We start from the raw sequence: 27313 nt of genomic DNA, 5'->3' as shown, positions 1-27313 counted from the left end.
TCTGTGACTCAAAACAAAGGTAGCCTCTCTTCAACGATGCCACAACCTACCTATAGCACACCTACCACCTACAGAGAAGATGGAGATCCCAGCTTTGAAAGACCTCGCTCCCAGGGGTCCTGCCTTGCCCATGTTCTGCCTGGCGGAACCTTTAAGAGTCTTCCTTCTGTTTCCAGCCGGGCGCTCTCGTGCGGGAGCGCGGGAGTTGGAAGTTACTTCCGGTGGCCACACCTCCGCCCCTGGGTGTCTCCATTTTGGTCGCGCAGGTTGACATTAGACCACAACCTGCGGAGTAGAGGAGAAGAGTCAGAAGTATTGTGAAGGCCCTGTCGGCTCACCGCACTTTTTTCCTCCCTTCCTCCGCCCGCAGAAGCCAGGGTCGCCCATGGCTGGCTTGGAGGTACTGTTCGCGTCGGCTGCGCCGGCCATCACCTGCGCGCAGGACGCGCTTGTCTGCTTCCTGCACTGGGAGGTGGTCACGCACGGCTACTACGGCTTGGGTGCCGGCGACCAGGTACGCCACGGAGCCAGGGTGGCATGGGACCATTGTGGAGGCGGGAGGCGTCTTCTGCCCGAATCCGGAGACCAGAGGCCTGGTCCAGAGTGCCCGACCTTCCCCCTTCGCAGGTCCGGGCCCTGACGCTCATGACACCTTTGGTACCTGTCGTCTGCGGCTCAGGGAGGTGCTCTACTGTTGCATTCTAGCTGGCACAACATGATTTGAAAACCCTTGGTCAGAAACGCCCTCCAGCACCGGCTGGCGTTCTCCCAGGCTGAGATTGTGCCCTCTGGCACCGAAACGGGGATAATGAGCTCCCTTGAGCACTCCTCACCTACCCGAACCCCACCGAACTCCTTCACAAGCAGCTGGGTGGGGAGAGGGCTGTATTCAGTACCACCCTCCTACTGTACTGGAGCGTTCACCTGGATCCAAGCACCATAGAGAGGGACACCAGTATAGGGGAGCGCTTGGACTCAGCTCCAGTCAAGAGCAGAGGGCTCGACACCCTTCACTCTATACTGCAGGGCCCCGTGCTGCCCACTCACCGTTGTCGTCTTGAACTCAGACTCCAGGCCAACAACCGCCTCCCCAACATGCACACGCATGCATCCTGGGTGTGAAGGCCAAGTAAACTTTCCTTCACCATAGCTGTCCCTACAGTAGCAGCCTCTCCTGCTCATTCTCAGACTCTGCCTCTTACAGCTGGGGGCCTTGTTGCAGGCCCCACAGAGCCCCAGGACTGCTGGGGCCAGCCTGCCTCACTTGATTCTTTGCTGTAGCATTCTCCCATCTTCCCTGCCCCTTCCCTGCGACTCTCCCTCGCACTGTCATAGTACACATCAGCTTCCTGTGAGCACTGACTTGGACCCCTTCCTGCACAGATCCTGTCATCGGAGACACTGACAGCTTAGAGACCTCAGTCCGTGTGGATCATTGCCTGCTCTTAACCGCCACCTTTCCCCTGTCATGTACTCCAGGCTTCCAGGTTTTAAGAAAGAACATGATTTGGTCTAAAAAAAAAGATCCCTGACTGAATCTCAGAGGTGCACACTGTTTACCTTGCCGCATGTTGAGTTTATGCAAAACAGAAAAAGTTGCTGGCTCCAGACCTCTTGGGGGAGGCCCCAGGAGAGTGCAGATGGGACTCTGGAAAGCATTGCCCACTGTCCATCTGTCCACCCCAGTGTTAGGTCAAGCATGTGCCCCTGGGGGATGGGTGTTTGTGTTGCACACTAGAGCATGGTGTATTTCTGCTTCTCTCTGCCCTTAAATGCTTCTGGGGCTCAGGTGGTGCTTGTCCTCCTCTCACTTCTGTGTTTACTTTCATTCAGAGTAGAAGCCTTTTGGAGGAGTATCTTTCCTATTAGTTTATTCAAGAGAGGTTTTAGTTTTCCAGCATGGGGCCAGCAGACTCAGCTGACACCAGCAGTGTTTGCAGAGTTCAGAGACTGTTTGTCTGAAGCAGCAGCCTCCTGCTTCCCACCCTTCTAGGGGTGATAACAGAGAGAGGAAGGTCCTAAAATTGTGTACTTGATCATTTACTATGTTGACAGTTAAATAGAAAGCTAAATTGTCTCCTTTTGTCTTTGGTTCTATATTCTCTGGTTCAGGAAAATTGTGTACATAAAACTTGATTAGAAGAACAATGCATTTTCAATCAAAAATTCAGTATTGAGTTTGGATTTCTCTCTTGAAGTCAGCACCACACCTCGTAAGAACTTTACAGCTCTGTCAGGTGGTTTAGATGGCCAGGGAATAGAGATGGCCATAGGCTTGAGTTTGAGGATTTAGTGTTTTGTTGTAGGAATCTAAAGATTATGACAAAAGAGGAAAATGCTTGAAATGATCTTTTTGAGACACATTTTAGCCTAGGGATACTGGGATGGACTCACCTCCATTGAAGAATACTTCCAGCCCTAGAATTTTGCCTAAGGGGACAGCTATTTTTACTTTGTGAGGTGGGCATCTTTAGCCATAACACAGGCAACCAGGAGCTCTGAATGCCAAACCCAGCTCTGCACCTGACTTACCATGACCTTGGGCAAGTCTCAGCTCCCTCTTGTTTAGTTGTTAAGTCATGTCCGACTCAGCTACCCCATGGACTGTAGCCTGCTGGGCCCCTCTGTCCACGGGACACCCCAGGCAAGAATACTGGAGTGGGTTGCCATAGCCCCCTCTTAGCTCTTATATTGTTTTCATCCAAGCCAGTTAAACTACACAACTATGTACTTTGGCTACTTTCCAGTTGCAGCTCTTTGGGAGGTCTGATATTGATGTCCTGGTCTAGAAGGCAGTTGAATGCCATGTTTGATTTGATATCACCAAGGCCAGTCTCCTTTCAGTCCCACCTTTTTTCCCGTATCAGGGCAGGCACTGAGCTGGGGAACACTGGTTCTGCTGCAGTGAGAGGTATCAGCTGCGCCAGACCCCAGTAGTGTCTCTTGCTCTGGAAGCCAGATGTTACGGGGCAGTGAGCAGGCCCAGTTATATATATTCCAAGAAGAAATTCTGGTGGGTTGAATGCTGTACATGGAGAGTATAAATATAAATTCAGAGGCCCTTGATACAACAAAGACAAGTCATATTATCAAATTCTTGGCTTCCAAAGTAAACCATAAATCCAGGACACTACACGTGTTACAGGAAATTTACCCAGCTAGGGTTGAGGGGATAATTTCTCTTTCTTAAGTGGAGTTGGCTGATAAGTTTCACTTTTGTTTTCTATCACTTTCATTTCCCTGCTTCAGGCCTGTGAGTTTCCTTGTCATTCAGCCAGTTTTGAAACCAGGCCAGTTGTAACATCTTGAATTTTACTCGGCACTGCTTTCCTCGTTTGATTTCTGAGGCCTAGAGGTTACCAAAGAGGAGAGGCCCACAGTCTCTATTCTTGGCTCTCTGTTGTCCTTGATACCTGTGAGGTTTGTGTTCCTAGACATTTGTGTTTTGTTGTTTTTCATCTCTGGTCCCACTCCTTCCCACTATAGTCTCATGAATATAGATCTTCCCAGTCCACTTGCTCTGTGTTTAGCTATAGACATATGCATCCATGAAAATAATATAGAGGGTTTTTTTTTCATGTGTTTTAATTATTCTTTTTACAGAAGTAGTACCCAGCTGTAAATCTCATTTTTAAAAAAAGTTTCTTTGTCATGTTGTTTATTTTTACCTATAATACTGCAATTAGGTCTAGTTGTTTCTTCTCACTGCTGTACTGTGGGCATATTGTGCAATTTGCCTCCGCTTTGGTGACCCCAACAAGCCCTTGTCATATTCCCTGTGCCTCTGTGTACAGAATTTCTTTTAGAAGTGGAGGTTTTGGGTCGTGGGGTAATTGGCTTATCTGATGGCACTAAATATTACCAAATTGCTCTCCAAAGGGGGTTGTATGAATGTCAGCAGTCTCCAGCAGGACTCAGAGGTTGCCATTCTCCTTAACACCCACACAAACGTCTGGCAAAAAATAGAAAAATGGATAACAGCAGTCGGGTGGGTGGATCCCGGTATCTCTGAATGCTAGTCAAGTTGAACAGCCCTTTATACAGGGTTAGTTGCTCTGACCTTTTGCCAGGTTTTCAAGTGAATTGCCAATTTTTATTGTTCATTTTTCAGGCATTCCCTTTTTGTACTAGTTATTCATTCCTTTTCATTTGTAGCCACGGCACATAGCACATCCTAGCCTGTGGCTGCCTGTTCACTTCGTTAGGAGTAGCGGTTATTGATCGGAAGCTTTAAATTATGAGCAGTGTCAAGGATAGCATTTTTTTTCTTTTGTGGACCTTGTTTAAGGAATCTTTTCCCACCTGGAAATCAGGTTTTGGGTTTTTCTATAGAAATAGTTTGAGAACTGTGTCACAAACATTAGTGTGTAAAAGGAAAGTCCTCGGGTTTGTTTGTTTTTCTTTTAAGAAAGGAGGACATCACAACTCCCAGTGATGCATTTTTACATCCATTTGGTTGGCAAAAATATTTTAACTTGGACAGTAGCAATGTTGCTGACCACTTGAAACAAGAACTTTGATACATTGCTCATTGAGAGTGTGAATCCATACTTTGGGAAACAATTTGACTTTATCTTATAAATTAAAAGTTCTTCCCCTAGATATATTTTATAGAAGTTCATTTCTATGTTACTGGATGTGTGAGCTACTCTGTGTACAAGAATGTTCATAGCAGCGTTATTTTTAATAGCATAACAAATAAGTTGGAAACACCCCACATATCCATCAAGTGAGTGTAACTTGCAACATGTTCATGCAATGATGCATTATGTGGCTGTGAACTATGCAGGAATGGAACACACTGTGCATCAACTATAGTTACGGATAACTCTCAAAACAATATTGAATGAAAATGACAAAAATGATGCCATTTAGATAAAAAAACATTTGAAACAACTTATTTTTCGGATTTGTATATAGTAACATAACTATAAGGAAAATAAGGAAATTTTTAAAAATACAGACTAGTGACTACCCACAAGGGAAGAGGAGGGAGATTCATTAGGGGTATACTACTCAAGCCATGTTCTTTGTCTTCAGCTGGTTGTAGATACCTAGTTGTCCATTTTATAATTCTTTTTTTATCTTGTACATATGCTAGATTTTGTGTTTGTATGAAAGTTGTTCATAATTTTTGTTAAACCACTACAGTAGTCTGGAGAGGTGTCATTAGAATCTATTTTTAGTCACTACTTTCATGATGCCTTTGCAGTTGGCCGAAATTCCAAAGTTTGAGAGACACTGTCTTTAGAATTTCACAGTATTCCTTGAGATGACTGGCCTTATTCTTGGCAGGGAGATGGAGAGGAAATTATTCAACCAAGACTGTAGCTTCTTAACAGGTTCCAGTGCTGTGTCACAAAGGCAGTCAGGAGTGAGGGAGAAACACTGGAGCTGGAGTCCAGAGGCCACAGATCTCTCACTTGCTGTTGGACCTTGGACGTTTTACTTCTCCTGACCTCCATGTCCTTATCTGTAAAGTGAGGGAACAGGATTAGATTATCTGTCATTTCCTTTTTTCAGATCTGAAGTCATGATCTTTCTCCTCTCTGGTGTCTTCTCAGCCGGGTCCCAATGATAAGAAATCAGAACTGCTGCCAGTGGAATGGAACAGTAATAAAGACCTGTATGTCCTCCGGTATGAGTCCAAGGATGGGTCCAGAAAGCTTCTCGTGAAGGCTGTCACCGTGGAGAACAGCATGATCATCAATGTGCTGGTGAGACTGTAGTCACAAAGAGTCTGATGTTGGGAATGGACTTTGGGATCGCCTTTTTGAAATCCATTTAAGAGCCCTTGGTGTATGTGAAGCCTTTACCTAGTGATCCTACTTCTGGAACTTTATTCTGAGGCCAGGACCCTAAATGTAGAAATGCTTTGTGTTCAAAGATGTCTACTCCTACTCGTTATTATTGTAAAAGGAAGTGCTTGCCATCACAAAGGAATAGTGAAGTAAATTAAGGTAGATTCATTCAGGGACAACTTGGGAGAAAACAAAAAAAGCTTATTGTAGCCCTGGGGGACTGCTTTTAGTTCTTTAGACTTTCATGGCTCACAGCTTTCTGCTGCCTCGAAGCCTTTATCCTTCTCAGTTTCCCTCCTGGAAAGCTCTTCCTCTCCACCTTTGCTGCCTCACACAGGTACAGCCCTCTTGTTTTCTTTTCACTTACTCAGAAAGTTCAGTCAGTCCTGACTGCTTCCTCTTGTCTGTCAGAAAGACCTAAATTATGCCTCTGCTTGGTCATTTTATTTTTCTGCCTGGTACTTGACACGGTTTGCAGTTAGTTAATTACTTTTATGCTTTGGTGTAATATTTTGTATTCTGCCACTATAGCAGAATGTTCTGTAGTCTATATAACATGCGCTGTAAGCACCCTGAGGGCAGTGACTCTCTAAATTTGGCCTGGTTGTCTGGATTCATATAAAGATATCAGGCAGTCAGTAGTGTTCTGCACTTTGCATTTTTACCTTGATAAGTCTTGAAGGTCTTTACATGGCATTGCAAATGACTATGCCTTATTTATTTTAACTACTATGTAATATTCCATAATACAATAATTTATTTACCCCTCTTCCTTTTGATGATCACTTATATCGTATATCACTCAAGGTTCTTAGTTTGAAACAACGGAATCCCTTTAGGTTCATTTGAATAGTCGGGTTTATTAAAAGAACTGGGATAACTGAGCTGTCAGAAGGGCTAGAGAGGCAGTTTGAAGGCTGAGCTTCCAGGGCATTGCTCCAAACCATGCTGTGGAAACCAGTGCTGCTGCCGTCAGCCCAGGGCATTAGGTACTGGCTGGCTGCCAACCCAGGGGCCCCCTTCTCATGAGCCACTGATGTTGTAGCCCCTGTGTCTCTGCTGCTGCCCATAATGGCAAGATGTCTGCTCCTTCCTCAGCCTGTTTGTCCATGTTACTCACCACCAAGTTGAAGTTGTGCATCTGTTTGATTTTAAGCTGCAAAAGAGCTTGGGAAGGAGGTATTTCTGGGCTCTGCCTCAGAAAGGCATTATTCCTAAATCAAGAGTTGTCCCCAAATGCTCAACGTGTATTTCATCTGTTACAAACGGTCCCTGTAAATGTCTTTTGGTGCCCATGTGTGTTTCTTTAGGTTGGATATAAAATTGTTCTTCTCCCCCCAGTCACCCACTTACTCACTCATTAGACCAGAAATACCCCAGTCTCTCATTTTCTGTTTTCATTTTTCTAGGAACATGGCTCACAGCAAGTGTCAGATTTGACCCTGAACTTGAATGATTATATCGATTCAGAACATCTGGTTGACTTCCACAGGTATTTCTAAGTGATGGCTTTTGCCTGGGAAAAAAAGAAGAGAGAACCAATGGCCAAACATAAGGAATGGACTTGAGGTGTTAGAGAATGGAGGAAGGTTAACGGAAGGATCCTTCTCTCCTGGGCACTCTGTTCTTTCTGTTTTTAATTTATTTTAAGAGAAGATTCATGTGGAAAATGCCCCATGAAATAAAATGATGCAATCAATAGACCACAAGTCTGCAGGGTAGAGATGGGGCCAGGCCAGTGACCTCTTAGGATAAAGTATACCTACTCTGGTACACTCCATTCCCCAGTTTTTTGTTTTAATGGACTTTATTTTTTACAGCAGTTTTAGGTTCACAGCAAAATTGAGCAGTAAGTGTAGTGAGTTCCCTGGGACCTCCCTCTTGCCCTGCACTCTCAGCATCCTGCAACAGAGTGGTGCGTGTGTTATAGTTGAGAACCTGTGCTGACACACATTATCACCCAGATTCCCTTCTTGGTGGTGTTGGGGTATGTTTACTTTTGTAAGAAACTGCTGCACTATCTTCCTTAGTAGCTATACTATTCTGCTTTCCCACCAACAGTAAACAAGAGTTCCTGTTGGTCTGCACCCTTGTCAGTGTTTGAGCTTTTGGCTGTTCTAACAGCTGTGTAGTGGTATCTCATTTTTGTTTTCATTTGCAGTTCCCTGATGACATATCATGTTGAATATCTTTTTATATGCTTTTCTGTTGTCTTTGCATTTTCTTTGGTGAGGTATCTGTTCAGGTCTTTGATCCATTTTTTAATTCAGTTGCTTTCTTAAGGTTGAGTTTTAGGAGTTCTTTGTATACTTTGGATAACAGTCATTAATCATATATGTGTTTTGCAAATATTTTCTTGGAGTCTAACTTGTCTTTTCATTATCTTGACTCTTAATTTTGAAATTTGCAACCCCTCAGAAAAGAGGGTTTGCAAAAAAATACAGTGAACACCCATATACCCACCACCTAAGTTGACCAGTTTTTAATGTTTTGCTGCATTTACTTACTTTTTCTGTATGCTTTTTTGTTCTTGAGCCATCTGATAATTATTTCCAGACTTTATGAACCTTAAGCCCTAAATATTTCAATATGTATCTCCTTGTTCTTACGTAGACATCCTCCTGTATAACCTTAAGGCAGTTATCACACTCGGAAAACTTAGTTTTGATAGATGAATGTCATTTTGTACAAAGTCAGTGTCCAGGTTTCTGCAGTCATCCAAGTAGTGTCCTTTCTGGGTAGTCTTTTAGTTTTCAAGTTGAGGTTTTTGTTTTTTTTAACCCAGCCAAATATCACACATTGTGTTTATTTTCATGTTTTTTTCAATTTCCTTTAATCTAGAAGTTTCCTAGACTTTTATTTTTCTTAGCATTGCTATTTTTGAAGACTTGAGGTCAGTTGTTGTATAGAACATTCAGATTGTTTCCTTATCATTTGATTCAGGTTGGACATTTTCAACAAGAATTCTGTGTAAGTGAGGCTATGTTCTTCTAAGTGTTTCATGTCAGGCTCATGACATCTGTCGTGTAGATTTTGTTCAATTTGGTCACTTGATTATGACAGTATTTGCCACCTTTCTCTCCAGTAAAGACATCTGATTTCCTTCAGATTTTGATTTACATTTATAAAGTTTGCTTTTTTTTTAAATTTATTTTTTATTGAAATATAGTTGATATACAGTATTGTGTTGATTATTGCTGTATAGCAGAGTGACTCAGTTATACAGTGTAGACATTCTGTATCATATTCTTTTCCATTACGGTTTATCACAAGGCATTGAATGTAGTTCCCTGTGCTACACAGTAGGACCTTCTTGTTTACTCATTCTGTATATACCAGTTTGCATCTGCTAATCCCAAACTCCCAGTTTGGTCCTCTTCCACCCTCCCATTGGCAACCACCAGTCTATTTTCTGTGTCCCTGGTTTATAAGATTTGTTTTTTGACTCAGGATATGACTCATTTTAAAATGACAGATTTTTAGGAACTCCATAGAGTCCTGCTCGCTCCCTGCTACCTCAGTCTGCCTTAACGCTTCAGTGATAGCTCACATTGCTTTTCTCTCACAGACAGAGAAAAAGAGGCCTAGAACAGCCTTCCAAGGCCCCTGAGTTAGTGACAGGATTGGACATTAAGCCCCAGAGCCCTGCCTACTTGGACCAGGAACCTGGTTATCCTTCCCATTGGAGCCTTTGCCTTCTATGACTCTTCCCATGACATGTGATGAACACACAATGAGGCTGAGGGCAGGGTGGGGTGGGGTGGGCCCAGAGGAGTCAAGGCCCTGTGCCCCTACACCCTCACCTCTTTCTAATGGGGTGGTAAACGAAAAGGGGCAACTCAGATGCCTAAGAAGCTTAGGCCCAAATTGCGGAGACAACGCCGGGCTATTGCCCCCCTTACCCAGGTCCGCCGGGCGGCCCGTTCCCACCCTTGCGAACAGTCCAAACGCTATCAGGGCTGTCGCCGCCATTGTCGCCACCATCACCACCAAAATACTGTGCGCAGGGTTACCAACCAGCAGAAAGCAGCTGACGCCTCGTCTCCTTTCTTCAGGGTCTACAAGAACAGCGAGGAACTTCGGTCCCGTATTGTGTCTGGGATTATTACACCTATTCACGAGCAGTGGGAAAAGGCTAATATAAGTCCCCACCGGGAGTTTCCCCCTGCCACTGCCAGAGAGGTGGACCCACTCCAGATTCACCCGCAACACCCACATACCAGCCGACAGCCTACCTGGTGAGTGCACAGCCCACAGAGGGCAGCCCCAGCTTCTCTAGAAGGATTCTGTCCATGACCATCCTGCTGCTTGACCTCTCTGGACCCCCCACATCTCTTCAACAGAATTGTCAAGAGTCTTGGTATTTGGAGATAGGAAGTGGAGATCTGAGTGGAGCAGTGAGTTCTTATACTGCTGCTAGTCACCCCAGTATCTTAAGGCTGCCTGCATCTTTATTTTAGAGGCTGCACAGAGCCTCTGACTCCCCCAAGGGTTAGTGCCTCTGAGGCGTGTGTGTAGTACTCCAGAGTTGCCACCCAGCTGGTTCAGTTATTCATTCCAGAGCTGTTTGTACAGGACTCTGAATCAGGCTTTTGGGGAAAATCCGAAGATGCAGAAATACTGGTGGTTCCTGGAGGGGATGTCGTCTCAGTGTTCCCTTTCTTTGCATTTTACTTCACTGTAGCCCCTGATCTCTTTGACAATGTGAAAACTTTTCCAAAACAGCATGAGGTCTGAACAAGTCACATCTAAGATCTTTGCAGATTAGGATGGCAGTATTTAAGACTGGAGACCTCTGCTCTGAGAGAAGACAAGGAGCAGGGATGCCGTAGTCTCTAGCTGAGATGGCACTTCCCAATTTGGAGTCCACGGTGCGGTAGTAATGGTGGGCTTGGCAGGGTTGAAAGGGAGGGCTCACTGTGCAGCCATAATAAGCACTCAATAAGTGTTAACTGCCATTGTTAATACTACTGTGTTGCAGTTGTATACCTTTGATTAATTAAATGGGAAATCTATTACTATAATAAGTAGTAATTGGCAAGTCTCTTTGACAGTTTTTGGAAATACTGGTTTCTGTGGGCAAAGTGGAAATTGATAAAAAGTCTTGAAAGGTTGGGAACAGCTTGTCTGATCTAAACCCCTTATTTAAGATGACTTGCCTAAGGTCACCAGCCAGTAATAAAGAGTCAGAGCCGGAGCTGGGGGTTCAGGTGGCCCAGTACTCTGCTGTGATGTAACCAGAATATGTTGACAAGGTTGAAGGATAAGCCCTAGACAGCAGTCAAATTGGGGAAGACTTTTAGATCTTATTAAGTGGATAGTAATTCTCAGTTCTCTCAGATTTACATCCCATATCAAAACAAATATTCTCTGAAATCTCCTTTACTCTCTAAAAATGGAGTTCATAGATAATCTAACTTACCAAATGCACAATTTCAAAAGGGGGAGTATTAAATATAATATAAATGAGAAATAAATAGTAAATAATGATAAGATAATGTTTGTTTCATTGTGTAGATGCCTGAGCATAATTACACCAGAAAAGATATGCACTTGTATGTGGGGTTATCTTGAATTTGACAGCATTTACAAATCATATATCTGACAAGAGACTTGTATCTAGAGACACATAGATACGTAGAGAACTTTACATTTCAGTAATAAAAAGACAACCCAATTTCAAAAATGTTAAAGGATTTGAATAGACATTTCCCTAAGGAAGGTGTACAGGTGGCCCATAAACATGTGAAAAAAACGGAAATCAAAACTACAATGATAAACTACTGGTTTGTGCACGTCTTCATGTACAACTTTTGTACAAGAATGTTCATAGCAGCATTACTCATAATAGCCTAGAAGTGGAAACAACCTAAATGTCCATCAGCTGATGAATGGATAAATGTGATACATGCATACAGGGAAATATTTCAGCAATAGAAAATGAAGCACTGATACTGATACACATCACATCATATATGAACCTTGAAAACATTGTGCTAAGTGCAAAAAGCCATTTATGTGAAATGTCAACAATAGGCAGATCCACAGAAACAGAAAGTAGATTATTTGGTTGCCAGGAGGTGAGATGGAAGGATTAAAGAGCATGAATGGGGGATGACTGCTGATGAGTACAGGGTGTTTTTTTAGGGTGCGGAAAATATTCAAAAATTAGAGTAGTTGCACTTTCTGTAAAATCTAAAAACCACTATGTTAACTGGCCGAATTTTGTGGTACATGAAATATCTCAGTAAAGCTGCAAAAAAATTTTAAAAGGTCCTAGCTTTGTCTTATTTGGAAGCATGAATATATAACAATTGAAATAAGGCTCCTAGGATCAGACTATAAGAGAACTGATAGTAATAGCCCATGATTGAGATTTTGTATTTTCCCTTCAACTGGAGAGTGGTTTGATAATAATACCCTAAACAATATTTTTTGAGACCAACATTATACTAGCAAAAGGAATTTATTTAAAATTAGTAACTGAAGTCTTTCCCCCTAAGAAACAAGGCAAGGATATCCTCTCTCACAAGTGTTACTTAGCATAGTACTGAAAGTGTTGCCACCACATTAAGACAAGAAAAAGAAAAGGCATACAGATAAGAAAGGAAGAAATAAAAGTTTACATTCATAGTTGACATAATGGTCTACATGGAAAATCTCAAGGAATCTACCAGAAAAAGAATACTATGAGCCTAGTGAGGTTATAGGATACCAGCTCAACATCCAAAAGTCAACTATGTTTCACTGTTTTAGCAATGAACACATGGAAATAGACATTTAAGATACAATATAATAGCCTTTAGCTCAGCTGGTAAAGAATCCACCTACAGTGTAGGAGACCTGGGCTTGATCCCTGGGTTTAGACGATTCCCTGGAGGAGGGCATGGCAACCCACTCCAGTACTCTTGCCTGGAGAATCCCTATGGACAGAGGAGCCTGGCGGGGCTGCAGTCCATGGGGTCGCAGAGTCGGACACAGCTGAAGCACAGCACAGGCCACCATTTAGAACTACTGAAAAAATACTTAGGTGTAAATCTAACAAAACATTTCAGACTTTTATGCTGAAAACTGTAATCGAAGACCTAAATAAATGGAGAAACATCACATGTTCCTGAATGGAAGACTCAACACAGTAAAAGTGTCAAATACTCCACAAATTGATACACTCTGTGTGTTAGTGGCTCAGTCGTGTCTGACTCTTTGCCACCCCATGGATTGTAGCCCTCCAGGCTCTTCCATCTATGGAATTTTCCAGGCAAGAATACTGGAGTGGATTGCCATTTTCTACTCCAGAGGATCTTCTCAACCTGGGGATTGAAACCACATCTCTTGTGTCTCCTGCATTGGCAGATGGATTCTTTCCCACTGCACCAAAGATGTCAAATACTCCACAAATTGATACAGTAGTTTAATGTAATTCCTATCAAAATCCCAACAAAAACTTCTGAAGATAGAGCAAGATTATTCCATCATTTATATGGAAAGGTGAAGGAGTTTGGAGTAGTTAAAAATAATTTTGAAAATAAATAAAGATGAAAAAATCACTATACCCAGTATTCAGGCTTATTATATAGCTACATTAGATGGACAGACTCATAGGTCAGTAGAACAATGTTGTTGTTGTTCAGTCATTTGAGTTGTCTCTGATTCTTTGCAACCCCATGGACTACACCACGCCAGGCTTCTTTGTTCTCCACTATCTCCTGGGGTTTGCTCAAATTCATGTCCATTGAGTCGGTGATGCTGTCTAACCATCACATCCTCTGCCATCACCTCCTTTTTTTGCCTTTAGTCTTGGCCAGTATCAAGGTCTTTTCTAGTGAGTTGACTCTTCATATCAGGTGGTCAAAGTATTGGAGCTTCAGCAACAGTCCTTCCAGTGAATAATCAGGGTTGATTTCCTTTAGGATTGACTGTTTTGATGTCCTTGCAATCAAGGGACCCTCAAGAGTCTTTTCTCTGGCACTATGATTTGAAAATATCAGTTCTTTGGTACTCAGCTTTCTTTATGGTCCAGCTCTCAGGTCCGTACATGACTACTGGAAAAACCATAGCTTTGACTGTAAAGACCTTTGTCAGCAGTGATGTCTCTGCATTTTAAGTCTTTGGGCTGCAAAAGGCATTTGGAAATATGTAGGCATTGTTCTACGCCCAGAAGGTGGGGATAGAGGCTGGGAATAGTGCCAGCCAAGCACAGGCCTGCTGCAGACAGAGCCAGGCCTGCCCCATCCTGCTCTTCATGTTCTTTTTGGTTGGCTAAAACTCCTGGCCTGCTAGCACTGGCATTCACCCCATCCTTGAAAATACTACCATGCAGTTCAGTTCAGTTCAGTCACTCAGTCGTGTCTGACTCTTTGCGACTCCATGGACTGAAGCACACCAGGCCTCCCTGTCCATCACCAACTCCCAGAGTTTACCCAAACTCATGTCCATTGAGTTGGTGATGCCATCCCACCATCTCATGCTCTGTCATCCCCTTCTCCTGTGTTCAATCTTTCCCAGCATCAGGGTCTTTCCAATGGGTCAGCTCTTTACACCAGGTGGCCAAAGTATTGGAATTTCAGCTTCAGCATCAGTCCTTCCAATGAACATTCAGGACAGATTTCCTTTAGGATGGACTGGTTGGATCTCCTTGCAATCCAAGGGGCTCTCAAGAGTCTTCTCCAACACCAAAGTTCAAAAGCATCAATTCTTTGGTGTTCAGCTTTCATTATAGTCCAACTCTCACATCCATCCATAACTGCTGGAAAAACCATAGCTTTGACTAGATGGACAAAGTAATGTCTCTGCTTTTTAATAAACAGTCTAGGTTGGTCATAACTTTTCTTCCAAGGAGCAAGTGTCTTTTAATTCCATGGCTGAGATCACCATCTGCAGTGATTTTGGAGCCCAAAAAACTAAAGTCTGTCCCTCTTTCCACTGTTTCCCCATCTATTTGCCATGAAGTGATAGGACCAGATGCCATGATCTTAGTTTTCTGAATGTTGAGTTTTAAGCCAACTTTTCACTCTCCTCTTTCACTTTCATCAAGAGGCTCTTTAGTTCTTCTTTGCTTTCTGCCGTAAGGGTGGTGTCCATCTGCATATCTGAGGTTATTGATGTTTCTCCCAGCAATCTTGATTCCAGCTTGTGCTTCATTTCTTCCAGCATTTCTCATGATGTACTCTTCATAGAAGTTAAATAAGCAGAGTAACAATATACAGCCTTCTCCTTTTCCTATTTGGAACCAGTCTGTTGTTCCATGTCCACTTCTAACCGTTGCTTCTTGACCTGCATACAGATTTCTCAAGAGGCAGGTCAGGTGGTCTGGTATTCCCATCTCTTGAAGAATTTTTCAGTTTGTTGTGATCCACACAGTCAAAGGCTTTGGCATAGTCAATAAAGCAGAAATAGATGTTTTTCTGGAACTCTCTTGCTTTTTTGATGATCCAGTGGATATTGGCAATTTGATCTCTGGTTCCTTTGCCTTTTCTAAAACCAGCTTGAACCCATGGACGTTCTTGGTTCATGTACTGTTGAAGCCTGGCTTGGAGAATTTTGAGCATTACTTTGCTGACATGTGAGATGAGTGCAATTGTGTGGTAGTTTAAGCATTCTTTAGCATTGCCTTTCTTTGGGATTGGAATGAAAACTGACCTTTGCCAGTCCTGTGACCACTGCTGAGTTTTCCAACTTTGCTGGCATATTGAGTGCAGCACTTTCACGGCATCATCTTTTAGGATTTGAAGTAGGTCCACTGGAATTCCATCACCTCCACTAGCTTTGTTTGTAGTGATGCTTCCTAAGGCCCACTTGACTTTCCATTCCAGGATGTCTGGCTCTAGGTGAGTGATCACACCATCGTGATTATCTAGGTCATGAAGATCTCTTTTGTATAGTTCTTCTGTGTATTCTTGCTACCTCTTCTTAACATCTTCTGCTTCTGTTAGGTCCATACCATGTGGTTATATTTCTCTAATTCCAAGATTATTGGTGTTTTTTAAGTGCATATCCCCTTTACCCTCCTTTTTCAACCCTTTGTATCTCTATCACCTGGACCTATATCTTGCACATTTTTGATGAGTTCTCTATCCAGCAAATGTTTCCCACTGGGTTCAGAGATCCCTGGGCCTGGGCCCATACTTTTGAGGCATGTGCTATCCCTCTGGTATGGGAGACAGGTGAATAAGAGTTTATATAACTGCCAGGTTATCAGGGATTAGCACAGAGATCCTCCATTGGTGGCCTAGGAAAGGCTTCTTGGGGGTTGCTGCCTGAGCTGTGTGTTCATGGGGAAGAGGAGTTTTCCTCAGGTTCCTTTTCGTTTTTCCTTTTCATGTGTCTGGATTATTTCCTCAGATTCCTTTCTGGGGAGGTTGTTCCAGGCTGTGAGACCAGCAGTCCAGTGGCATCAAGATCTGAAAGCATGGGGTTGTCTCTGAATTTTGGTTTGAGAAAGAGTTCATGTCAGAAACCTGGGATATAACAGCTCTGAAGGGTAAGACTAGGTTTTGCAAGGACGCTGATGCCAGGCGTACCTGATGTACCTGAATCTCCCCAGTGGACAGTTGGAAATCACTGAAGAATACTGATAGAGGGCAGTGGTGTCCTTGCTAAGGATCGTGGTGGATTGGAAGGGATGAGGCGGAAGGCCAAGGCTTATCACTCGTGTGTACCACTTTTAGCAGGCGGGACTTCTTTCCCTTCTTTCTGCCACCTCACCCACCTCCCCTGTCAAGGAGAGAGTATCACACGGCAGTTAGGAGTACAGACTTTGCAGGTTGATCAGCTGGCTTCAGACCCTGGCCTTGTAGCTTTGCCTGTCTCAGTGAGGACAGTTAGCCTTGGTTTTCTCATGAGCAACTTGGGAATTATTGTACTTGTCTCAGGAATATGATGATTGATAGATGTCATATTGAGTTCATTGCTCAGAATATAGTAGATGTTCAAGAAATACTCCATGGATCTTATTCAGGTAGCAAGCAGAGATGAGAACAATACTGAAGATGTAATGACTAGATGGTCCCCTAGAAGAGAGAACCTTCTTTTATTGTTTTTAAAATAACATAGCCTACTCCTCTGAGAAAAGGATTTGATGCTTGTAGAGCCACTTAGGTGTGAGAATATTGACGCAGAGGGTGTGCTGCGCAACTGCATTTAAGCCCAGGACCTCTATGGACATTGTTTCCATCATGAGGACACGTTCCTTATGGTGGCCACTGCTTAACCTAGGGTAGGAAAAACTGCTATTTCTTGGCTGTCCACCATTGTTGACTGCCATCCCAAGTGTTTTCGTTTATGGTTGCTCACCTTCCAGACAGTCTTACGTAGAAATCAGCGGCATCCCTGCTTTTACAGAGAGGGAGACAATGGATGAGGAAAGGCAGCATAACTTGCCAGAATATTCTAACCGAGATGGTGAGGACTGGGCTTTGCCCCTACGTGGGACTCAGAAGCTTATGCTTTCCACATTGCATGCTTCAATTTTAGTTCATGTAATCGGTTTGTGTACAAGTTCAGTGTAGTGACTGCACACTGATTATGGAGAAGAATGTATCCCCTACCTTTCCCGCCAGTGAGATCTTTCTCAAGCAAGCTACTCTTCCAGGACCAGGACACTGAACTGGAAGGGGAGGCAGATGTTTAGGAGGCTTTCTGTCAGCCACTAGGGAATTGACTGATCTTGGCTCTGTAGTCCCCTTCTGCCTCCACGCCCACCCATTGCAATCCACCTTCCGCTGACAGCGCAGATGGCTATAAAGACGACTTCTTTGTGAGAGCCCCATCATTGCCGTGTGTTGGGCAGCTAGGCACTCACACTGTCACCTTTTTGTTTTTTTTCCACGAAGGCCAGATTTAAGGGTAGGGCCTGAGGGCAGGAAGAAGGGAAAGAATGGGTCAGCAGAGGACTGCTGCAGGATGTTAATTAACCCTATCACTGAACAGCCTTGTGTTATGTTCTGAGCAGGAAACAACAGCCTCTGCCCCTTTGTATAGCATACAGTTTTGTGTCTCACTCTGAACTTCTGTACCATGTTGCCTATCCCACACCTGGAAACCTCCAAATCCAAACTGAAGTTGAGATGTCTTGCTTCAGTAAGTGTGTGGTGACAACGTGTGTCCAGAGCTTGTCCGAGGATACTGGTTTGCTGGTGTGATGCTGGCATAGCGGGAGACGACATTCCATTACAATGGAGAATTGAGGATGCAAAGTAGGTCTGTTCTGCTGAGATCTCTTGGGAAGAATTACTGAAAACAGCCCATCTGTGAGGGAAATTTTTTTTTACTCTAAGCCTAACTTTTTTTGTTGTCATTATGATTCTAACCCATTTCCCTTTGCTCCATCTGTCCTCAGTCAGGAAACTGTATGCCCCAAATCTTGTTCTCTGTTTTGAAAAATCAATTTTTCCTGTGTTTAACCAGCTTTACTAAAACTAAACCCTTGCATATAAAGCTCTTATGTCATTCAAAATTCATTTTTTAATCCCAGTCAGTCTGTATCTTTACATATTTTTAAAATATTCCCAATATTTGTGTTCCACATTTTTTAAAATTTTGTTTTATTTACTAAAGTAATAAACGTATTGTTTTTAGTATCTGATATTTTGTTCTGCTGATACATGCTATAATATGCCTCATCTCCATTGGGTATTTGAAGACTGTCCAGTTTTTTGTTTTAAATACTAAACTATGAACATCTGTATAATAAAATTTTATTTCCTGAAGTTACATTTCCTATGCTGGCAGATCTCAAATTTTTTTGTCTCAGGAACTCCCTTGCATGCCCGCAAATTACTTAGGAACCCAAAAGATCTGTTTGTTTGAGTTATATCTGTCAGTATTTACTATATTATAAATTATAGCCAAACTATTTTAATTATAAATTAAAATTTAAATATACATTTATTCATTAAAAATAATAAAGCTCTTGTGTGTTAACTTAAATAACAAATTTTATGAAAATACTTTCCAAATCAAAAACTTAGTGAGAAGAGTGACATTGTTTTCATTGTTGCAGATCTTCTTAATATCTGGCATAGAAGTCAGCTAGATCCTCATTTCTGCTTCTGCATTTAGTCTGTAGCTGATTATGTTTAAGCCTTAACATAGACAAGTTGTTGGAAAAGAGAGGAGTAGTTTAGTAATTTTCAAATAATTGTGCATCTTCTATTTTGTATTACACCAAAACTTGGTAAGTGATAGTTTCTTTAAGGTGTTAACCTAAAACAATAAGTGAAAGTGTTAATTGCTCAGTTGTGTCCGACTTTTTGTGACCCCATGAACCGTAGCCTGCCAGGCTTTGCTGTCCATGGAATTCTCCAGGCAAGAATACTGGAGTGGGTAGCCATTCCCTTCTTCAGGGGATCTTCCTCACCCAGGGATCGAACCCAGGTCTCCTGCTTTGAAGGCAAATTCTTTACCGCTGAGCCACCTGGCAGACCCATTTATAGAGAATAAGGGGAAGTTGGTAGTTCAGTTCAGTCGCTCAGTTGTGTTGAACTCTTTGAGATCCCATGGACTGCAGCACGCCAGGCCTCCCTGTCCATCCCTAACTCCTGGAGTTTACCCAAACTCATGTCCATTGAGTCGGTGATGCCATCCAACCATCTCATGTTCTGTTGTCCCCTTCTCCCGCCTTCAGTCTTTCCCAGCATCAGGGTCTTTTCCAGTGAGTTAGCTCTTCCTATCAGGTAGCCAAAGTGTTGGAGTTTCAGCTTCAACATCAGTCCTTCCATTGAACACTCAGGACTGATTTCCTTTAGGATGGACTGGTTGGATCTCCTTGCAGTCCAAGGGACTCTCAAGAGTCGTCTCCAACACCACAGTTCAAAAGAATCAATTCTTCGGTGCTCAGCTTTCTTTACAGTCACACTCTCACATCCATACATGACTACTGGAAGAACCATAGCCTTGATTAGACGGACCTTTTTTGGTGAGGTAATATCTCTGCTTTTTAATGTGCTGTCTAGGTTGGTCATAGCTTTACTTCCAAGGAGTAAGCGTCTTTTAATTTCATGGCTGCAGTCACCATCTTCAGTGATTTTGGAGCCCCCAAAAATAAAGTCTGCCACTGTTTACACGGTTTCCCCATCTACTTGCCATGAAGTGATAGGACCGGATGCCACGATCTTAGTTTTCCGAATGTTGAGCTTTAAGCCAACTTTTTCACTCTCCTCTTTTCACTTTCATCAAGAGGCTCTTTAGTTCTTCTTTGCTTTCTGCCATAAGGGTGGTGTCATCTGCATATCTGAGGTTACTGATATTTCTCCCGGCAATCTTGATTCCAGCTTGTGCTTCATCCAGCCCAGCATTTTTCATGATGTACTCTGCATAGAAGTTAAATAAGCAAGGTGACAATATACAGCCTTCTCCTTTTCCTATTTGGAACCAGTCTGTTGTTCCATGTCCAGTTCTAACCGTTGCTTCTTGACCTGCATACAGATTTCTCAAGAGGCAGGTCAGGTGGTCTGATATTCCCATCTCTTGAAGAATTTTCCACAGTTTGTTGTGATCTGCACAGTCAAAGGCTTTGGCATAGTCAGTTAAGCAGAAATAGATGTTTTTCTTGAATTCTGTTGCTTGTTTGATGATCGGGCGGATGTTGGCAGTTTTATCTCTGGTTCCTCTGCCTTTTCTAAAACCAGCTTGAACATCTGGAAGTTCATGGTTCACATAGTGTTGAATCCTGGCTTGGAGAAAATTTTGAGCATTACTTTACTAGCGTGTGCGATGAGTGCAGTTGTGTGGTAGTTTGAGCATTCTTTGGCATTGCCTTTCTTTGGGATTAGAATGAAAACTCACCTTTTCCAGTCCTGTGGCCACTACTGAGTTTTCCAGATTTTCTGGCATGTTGAGTGCAGCACTTTCACAGCATCATCTTTTAGGATTTAAAGTAGGTCCACTGGAATTCCATCACCTCCACTAGCTTTGCTCATAGTGATGCTTCCTAAGGCCCTCTTGACTTCACATTCCAGGATGTCTGGCTCTAGGTGAGTGAGCACACCATTGTGATTATCTGGGTCACGAAGATCTTTTTTGTACAATTCTTCTGTGTATTCTTGCCACTTCTTCTTAATATCTTCGGCTTCTGTTAGGTCCATACCATTTCTGTCCTTTATCGAGCCAATCTTTGCGTGAAATGTTCCCTTGGTATCTCTTATTTTCTTGAAGAGATCTCTAGTCTTTCCCATTCTTTTCTTTTCCTCCATTTCTTTGCACTGATCACTGGAAGGCTTTCTTATCTCTCTGTGCTATTTTTTGGAACTCTGCACTCAAATGGGTATATCTTTCTTTTTCTCCTTTGCTTTTGGCTTCTCTTCTTTTCACAGCTATTTGTAAAGCCTCCTCAGACAGCCATTTTGCTTTTTTGCATTTCTTTTTCTTAGGGATGGTCTTGATCCCTGTCTCCTGTACAATGTCACGAACCTCCGTCCAAAGTTCATCAGGCACTCTGTCTATCAGATCTAGTCCCTTAAATCTAATTGTCACTTCCACGGGACTGTTATAAATCAGAAGTCTGTTGGAAGAAACTGGAAGTTTACAGTGTAATGGCTTTCCATTGGCTGAGTTGTGCCACTCTCTCATTAGCTGAGCTTTTACCAGCACTGAGGAAATCTTTCTTCCTCCACTGAAAGTAGTAAGATAGTGTTACTTCCTGCAGGAAATGGAAGATACTCTCTTCTTGCTGGAGTCTTTGTTGATGTCCAGTGGTACCTCCTTGAAAACTCTCCCTTGTGGCCTCCTCATTCTATTTTAGTTAGGTTTCTCTTCATTAATTTTCACAAAGGGTTAGTTCCAGTGTAAAATTTGAATTCATATCAGTTAACTTTTTGTATGTTATTACATTAAAATCCACTGGTCTATCATGCCCTTTTAATGGATCTTTTACCGGTGCATGCTGTTGGAAGATCATGTATTGGTTGTTTGGAAAATGCTGGTTCACTGGTATGTGCTGATCCACTAAACATTGACACATTTTATTACACAATATCTAAAAAATCATATTCATGAGTATTACTAATCTCATCAGCATCTGTATGGGGAACCCATCAAGTTAGTGATGTTAGTGATGAATGGTTGTGGTGGTTTAGTCGCTAAGTCATGTCCAACTCTTGCAACCCCACGAACTGTAGCCTGCCAGACTCCTCTGTCCATGGGATTCTCCAGGCAAGAACACTGGAGTAGGTTGCAATTTCCTTCTCCTAGTGGTAAAAACAAATTTCCAAATTGCAAATTTTCTTGAAAGCTTGAATTTTATCATTGGCAACATATACTATCAGTTATTTTCCTTGAAGTAACAGGTTCCATGGTTTTCAGGAAAGTGTCTACTGTGTAGCTCAATCTGAATAACTTTGGCTTGCCATTTTATGTAAAAATAGTTTTCCATGAAAAAAATGGCTACTTTAACTAGCAGCTTAGCTGCACAAGTTTCTCTTTGAGACAGCCATTGTATTTCTACATGCAACAAAAGTGCTTTATGAATATTTCCTGTTTCATCACACAGAATATTAAAAAGAAGTGTACTCAAAGATTGAGACTTTAGAACCCTTGGTAATTTTTTACCACTTCTTTAAGGACATTTTGATGGGAAAATGGATGGGGTGGGTGTAGTTGGAGTGGCTGGTGAGTCAGATTACCATGACTCCTACTCACTGATGCTTTTGATTTTGTGTTTTTGTTTATTTTTGGCTGCACTGGGTTTTAGTTGCTGCGAGTGGGCTTTCTCTAGTTGTGGCGAGGTCTGCTCTTCCTTGCTATGCACAGGCTTCTCATTGCAGTGGCATTTCTCGTTGCAGAGTACGGGCTCTAGAGTGTGCAGGCTTCATTGGTTGTGGCATACAGGCTCAGGAGTTGAAGCATACGGGTTTAGTTGCCCTGAGGGATGTGGAATCTTCCTAGATCAGGGATTGAACCCCTGTCCCCTGCACAGACATGTGGATTCTCAACCACTGGACCACCAGGGAAGTCCTCATCGTTGCTTTTGTACCATTAGTAAAAATATCAACACAGTGAAGAAAGCAGATAGTTTTTAAGATTAAATAGTTTTGACCTCATGGACCCTCTGAAGTGTCTCAGGAACCCACCAGGGCTCCATGGACCACATTTTTAATATCTTTTTTTTTTTAATGTTTACAAGCCCGTTTGAATTTACTCTTTCGTGGAGAGTCTATTCAAATCTTTTGCTTGTTTTTCTGTTGGATTGTCTTGTCGTCTTAACGATTTGTAGACATTGCTTATATAGTCTGGATTTAGTCCTTTGCAGACATAGGTACTACAAGCGTCTTCCCTCTGTAGCTTGCCTTTTCACTCTGTTAAGGGTGTTTGTTTTAATTAAAACATTCTTAATATTTTATGTAATTCGATTTATCAATACCTTCCCTTTATATGTGGTGCTTTTTTGACCTGTTTGAGAAAATTTTGCCCTATCTATGGTCATGTAGAATTTCTCATATACTCTAGAAGCTTTGTTGTTTTACCTTTTATATTAAGATAATCCATTTGAAATTACTTTTATATGTATTGGGAGATAGATACATGTTTTACCATATTGATATCCAGTTGATCTAGCACCATATTTGGAAAAGAATTATCCCCTACCTGTGCCACCTTAATAATTTTCACTTTTCATTACTTGTGATACAATAATAGTTGCCCTCATTCTTTTCATTGTAATGGAGGTAATCTTGATCCTTTTGGTTTTTTCCCCCCATGGATGGCAAAGCTGGTTCAGTAATATTTATATGACTGCTATATAGAGTGCCAACTATTACAGAAATTGCTAGGCATTTCATCCATATTCTCTTATTTAATTCTCTCAACCCCATGAGATTGGTAAGGGCTACCCCCCTTTTACAGTTTACGTGAAACTGATGTTCGTGTGTAAGTAACTTGACCACAGTCATTCATGAACAGAAGTTGTGTTATAATAATAGAATATTGGATAGGGACTCAACCTTCAAGGAGTTCATAGTTGATTAGGGCTGATTGCTCTTTTTATTCCAGACCGTAAGTGTTTCTAAAACAATTAAAGAAGTATGTCTCAGGTCTGTTGAAGCTCTCTGAAGGGTTGAGTTGGGACAGGATAGAGAAGGAAGGGCTTCACTGAGATAATGCATGATGAACTAAATTTTAAGGGACTAATAAAAGTTCTGTAGTACTGGGAGTAGTTGGTATTTGTGGCCACGAGAAAAATGGATACAAATGGGGCTATGAAATCATCTTGTCATTGTGTGTGTGTGTGTAGGCAGGGGAGTGACCAAGAGGTTATGTATTACTTGTGTTGGTGTGTGAAGGGAGAATAGGTGAATGTGGGAACCACATCACAAGGGATCTTATGTGCTAAGGAGCTGGTTTTGATCCTGGGGTAATGGGAGCCATCAAAATGTTTTAGATAGAAAGTGATTCATTTGGGACCTTTTTAACCATTCCCCTCCCCCCCCCAGGGAATCCCACTTAGAATGTCAACTTACATCGAAGTGAAGTTGCTCAGTCGTGTCCATCTCTTTGCGACCCCATGGGCTATAGCCTACCAGGCTCCTCTGTCCATGGGATTTTCCAGGCAGTAGTCCTGGAGTGGATTGCCATTTCCTTCTCCAGGGGATCTTCCCAACCCAGGGATCGAACCTGGGTCTCCCGCATTGTAGACAGATGCTTTACCGTCTGAGCCACCAGGGAAGTCAACTTACATAGTTAATATTTATTAAGCCTTTACTGTGTGCCAAGCTATTACTACACTAAGTATAGAATATAGTCTCTATTAATCTTCATTAGCAAGAGAATGAGAGGTACCTGCTCTTGTTATCCCATTTTTTGGAAAAAGAAAACAGACACAGGTTAATCAACTTGCCCAAAGAAACAGCTCATAAATATTGGTGTGGGATTCAGCCCTTAGTATTTTCTCCTTTTGACACTTACATCAGCCATTGCTTCAGAAGAAACTATCTTGGCTTGAATTATTCCAAGAACAAAGAGAAAGCTGGTATGGTTGGAACATGGTGAGATATGGGGATAGGAGATGACTCTGTAGAGATAAGCACAGGACAGTTTGTGTAGAACCTTGGGGTCAAAGTCAGGAGCAGTGGGAAGCCACTAGGTGTGTTTAGCAAGAGAGAGACTTGATATCATTTCCTTTTTTTTTTTTAATTCCTCTGGCTCCTTTGTAGAGAATGGATTAGAGAGGGACAAGAATAGAAAAAATAAGATCAGGTAAGGAGCTGACATAGTCACTCTGGCAAGAAATAATGGTGGTAGATGGTGGCAGATACAAGGATAATCTGGGATATATTTGGAAGTACACTTTACAGGACTTGCTTATGGGTTGCTTAATGATGGGAAGAAAAAACCAGGATGATGCAAGGAGGTTTTTTTTTTAGCCTAAGTCATTTCTAATTTGAGGCTACCATAGCTTTATGGAACATGCTTTTCATGCAACTTAGAACACAGCTCTGAATTTTCTTAGCATGCATTCCCAGCAGTAGAATTAACTACATTAAGGACTAACCTGTAAAGAGCAATATTGCATAGGAACCTGGAATGTTAGGTCCATGAATCAAGGCAAATTGGAAGTGGTTCAACAGGAGATGGCAAGAATGAACATTGACATTTTCGGAATCAGAGAATTAAAATGGACTGGAATGGGAGAACTTAATTCAGATGATGGTTTTATCTACTACTGTGGTCAAGAATCCCTTAGAAGAAATGGAGTATCCCTCATTATCAACAAAAGAGTCCAGAATGCAGTGCTTGAGTGCAATCTCAGAAATGACAGAATGATCTCTTGTTCATTTCCAAGGCAAACCATTCAATATCATAGTAATCCAAGTCTATGCCCCAACCAGTAAGGCTGAGGAAGCTGAAGATGAATGGTTCTATGAAGACCTAAAAGACCTTCTGGAACTGATACCAAAAAAAGATGTCCTTTTCATCATAGGGGACTGGAATGCAAAAGTAGGAAGTCAGGAGATGCCTGGAATAACAGGCAAATTTGGCCTTGGAGTACAGAATGAAGCAGGGCAAAGGCTAACAGAGTTTTGCCAAGAGAATGCACTGGTCTTAGCAAACACCCTCTTCCAACAACACAAGAGATGACTCTACACATGGACATCACCAGATGGTCAATACCGAAATCAGATTGATTATATTCTTTGCAGCCAAAGATAGAGAACTCTATGCAGTCAACAAAAACAAGACCAAGAGCTGGCTATTGCTCAGATCATGAACTCCTTATTGCCATATTCAGACTGAAATTGAAGAAAGTAGGGAAGACCACTAGACCATTCAGGCATGACCTAAATCACATCCCTTATGATTATACAGTGGAAGTGACAAATAGATTCAAGGGATTAGATCTGATAGACAGACTGCCTGAAGAACTATGGACAGAGATTCATGACATTGTACAGGAGACAGGGATCAATACCATCCCCAAGAAAAAGAAATGCAGAAAGGCAAAATGGTTATTTGAGGAGGCCTTACAAATATCTGAGAAAAGAAGAGAAGCTAAAGGCAAAGGAGAAAAGGAAAGATACACCCGTCTGAATGCAGAGTTCCAAAGAATAGCAAGGAGAGATAAGAAAGCCTTCCTCAGTGATCAATGCAAAGGAATAGAGGAAAACAATAGAATGGGAAATACTAGAGATCTCTTCAAGAAGATTAGAGATACCAAGGGAACATTTCATGCAAAGGTGGGCACGCTAAAGGATAGAAATGATATGGATCTAACAGAAGCAGAAGATATTAAGAAGAGGTGGCAAGAATACGCAGAAAGTGATAGTGAAGTCGTTCAGTCGTGTCCAACTGTTTGTGACCCCATGGACTGTAGCCTCCCAGCTCCTCCGTCCATGGGATTTTCCAGGCAAGAGTACTGGATTGGGCTGCCATTCCCTTCTCCAAAGGATCTTCCCGACCCAGGGATCAAACTCAGGTCTCCTACGTTACAGGCAGATGCTTTACCATCTAAGCCGCCAGGGAAGTCCCAGAATACACAGAAGAACTATACAAAAAAAGATATTCATGACCAAGACAACCACAATGGTGTGATCACTCACCTAGAGCCAGACATCCTGGAATGTGAAGTTAAGTGGGCCTTAGGAAACATCACTATGAACAAAGCTAGTGTAGGTGATGGAATTCCAGTTGAGCTATTTCAAATCCTGAAAGATGATGCTGTGAAAGTGCTGCAGTCAATATGCCAGCAAATTTGGAAAACTCAGCAGTGGTCACCGGACTGGAAAAGGTCAGTTTTCATCCCAAAGAAAGGCAGTGCCTAAGAATGTTCAACCTACTGCACAATTGCACTCATTTCACATGCTAACCAAGTAATGCTCAAAATTCTCCAAGCCAGGTTTCAACAGTGCATGAACCTTGAACTTCCAGAGGTTCAAGATGGATTTAGAAAAACCAGAGGCACCAGAGATCAAATTGCCAACATCCGTTGGATCATCGAAAAAGCAACAAAATTCCAGAAAAACATTTGCTTTATTGACTATGCCAAAGCCTTTGACTGTGTGGATGACAACAAACTGTGGAAC

General features: G+C 42.3%; 1 protein-coding gene across 3 annotated transcripts in view; it reads left to right on the top strand.

Annotated features, from left to right (window-relative positions):
• Window positions 1–243: 243 nt before the first annotated feature.
• The window catches only part of PSMF1 (proteasome inhibitor subunit 1), a 40336-nt gene continuing 13266 nt past the window's right edge, over window positions 244–27313 (top strand). For 2 of the 3 annotated variants that reach the window (XM_068987330.1, XM_068987329.1), the window contains exons 1-4: window positions 244–514; window positions 5565–5717; window positions 7211–7293; window positions 9857–10039. In XM_068987330.1, coding sequence (XP_068843431.1) covers window positions 386–514; window positions 5565–5717; window positions 7211–7293; window positions 9857–10039 — 548 coding nt within the window. In that variant the 5' untranslated portion in view covers window positions 244–385. The remainder of the gene's footprint in view (window positions 515–5564; window positions 5718–7210; window positions 7294–9856; window positions 10040–27313) is intronic. The other variant, XM_068987331.1, reaches the window with a different exon arrangement.

The sequence above is a fragment of the Capricornis sumatraensis genome, chromosome 15 (assembly GCF_032405125.1).
Source record: "Capricornis sumatraensis isolate serow.1 chromosome 15, serow.2, whole genome shotgun sequence".
Classification (NCBI taxonomy): domain Eukaryota; kingdom Metazoa; phylum Chordata; class Mammalia; order Artiodactyla; family Bovidae; genus Capricornis; species Capricornis sumatraensis.
The sequence above is the reverse complement of the archived record's forward strand: the minus strand, read 5'-3'. Positions and strand labels throughout refer to the sequence as shown.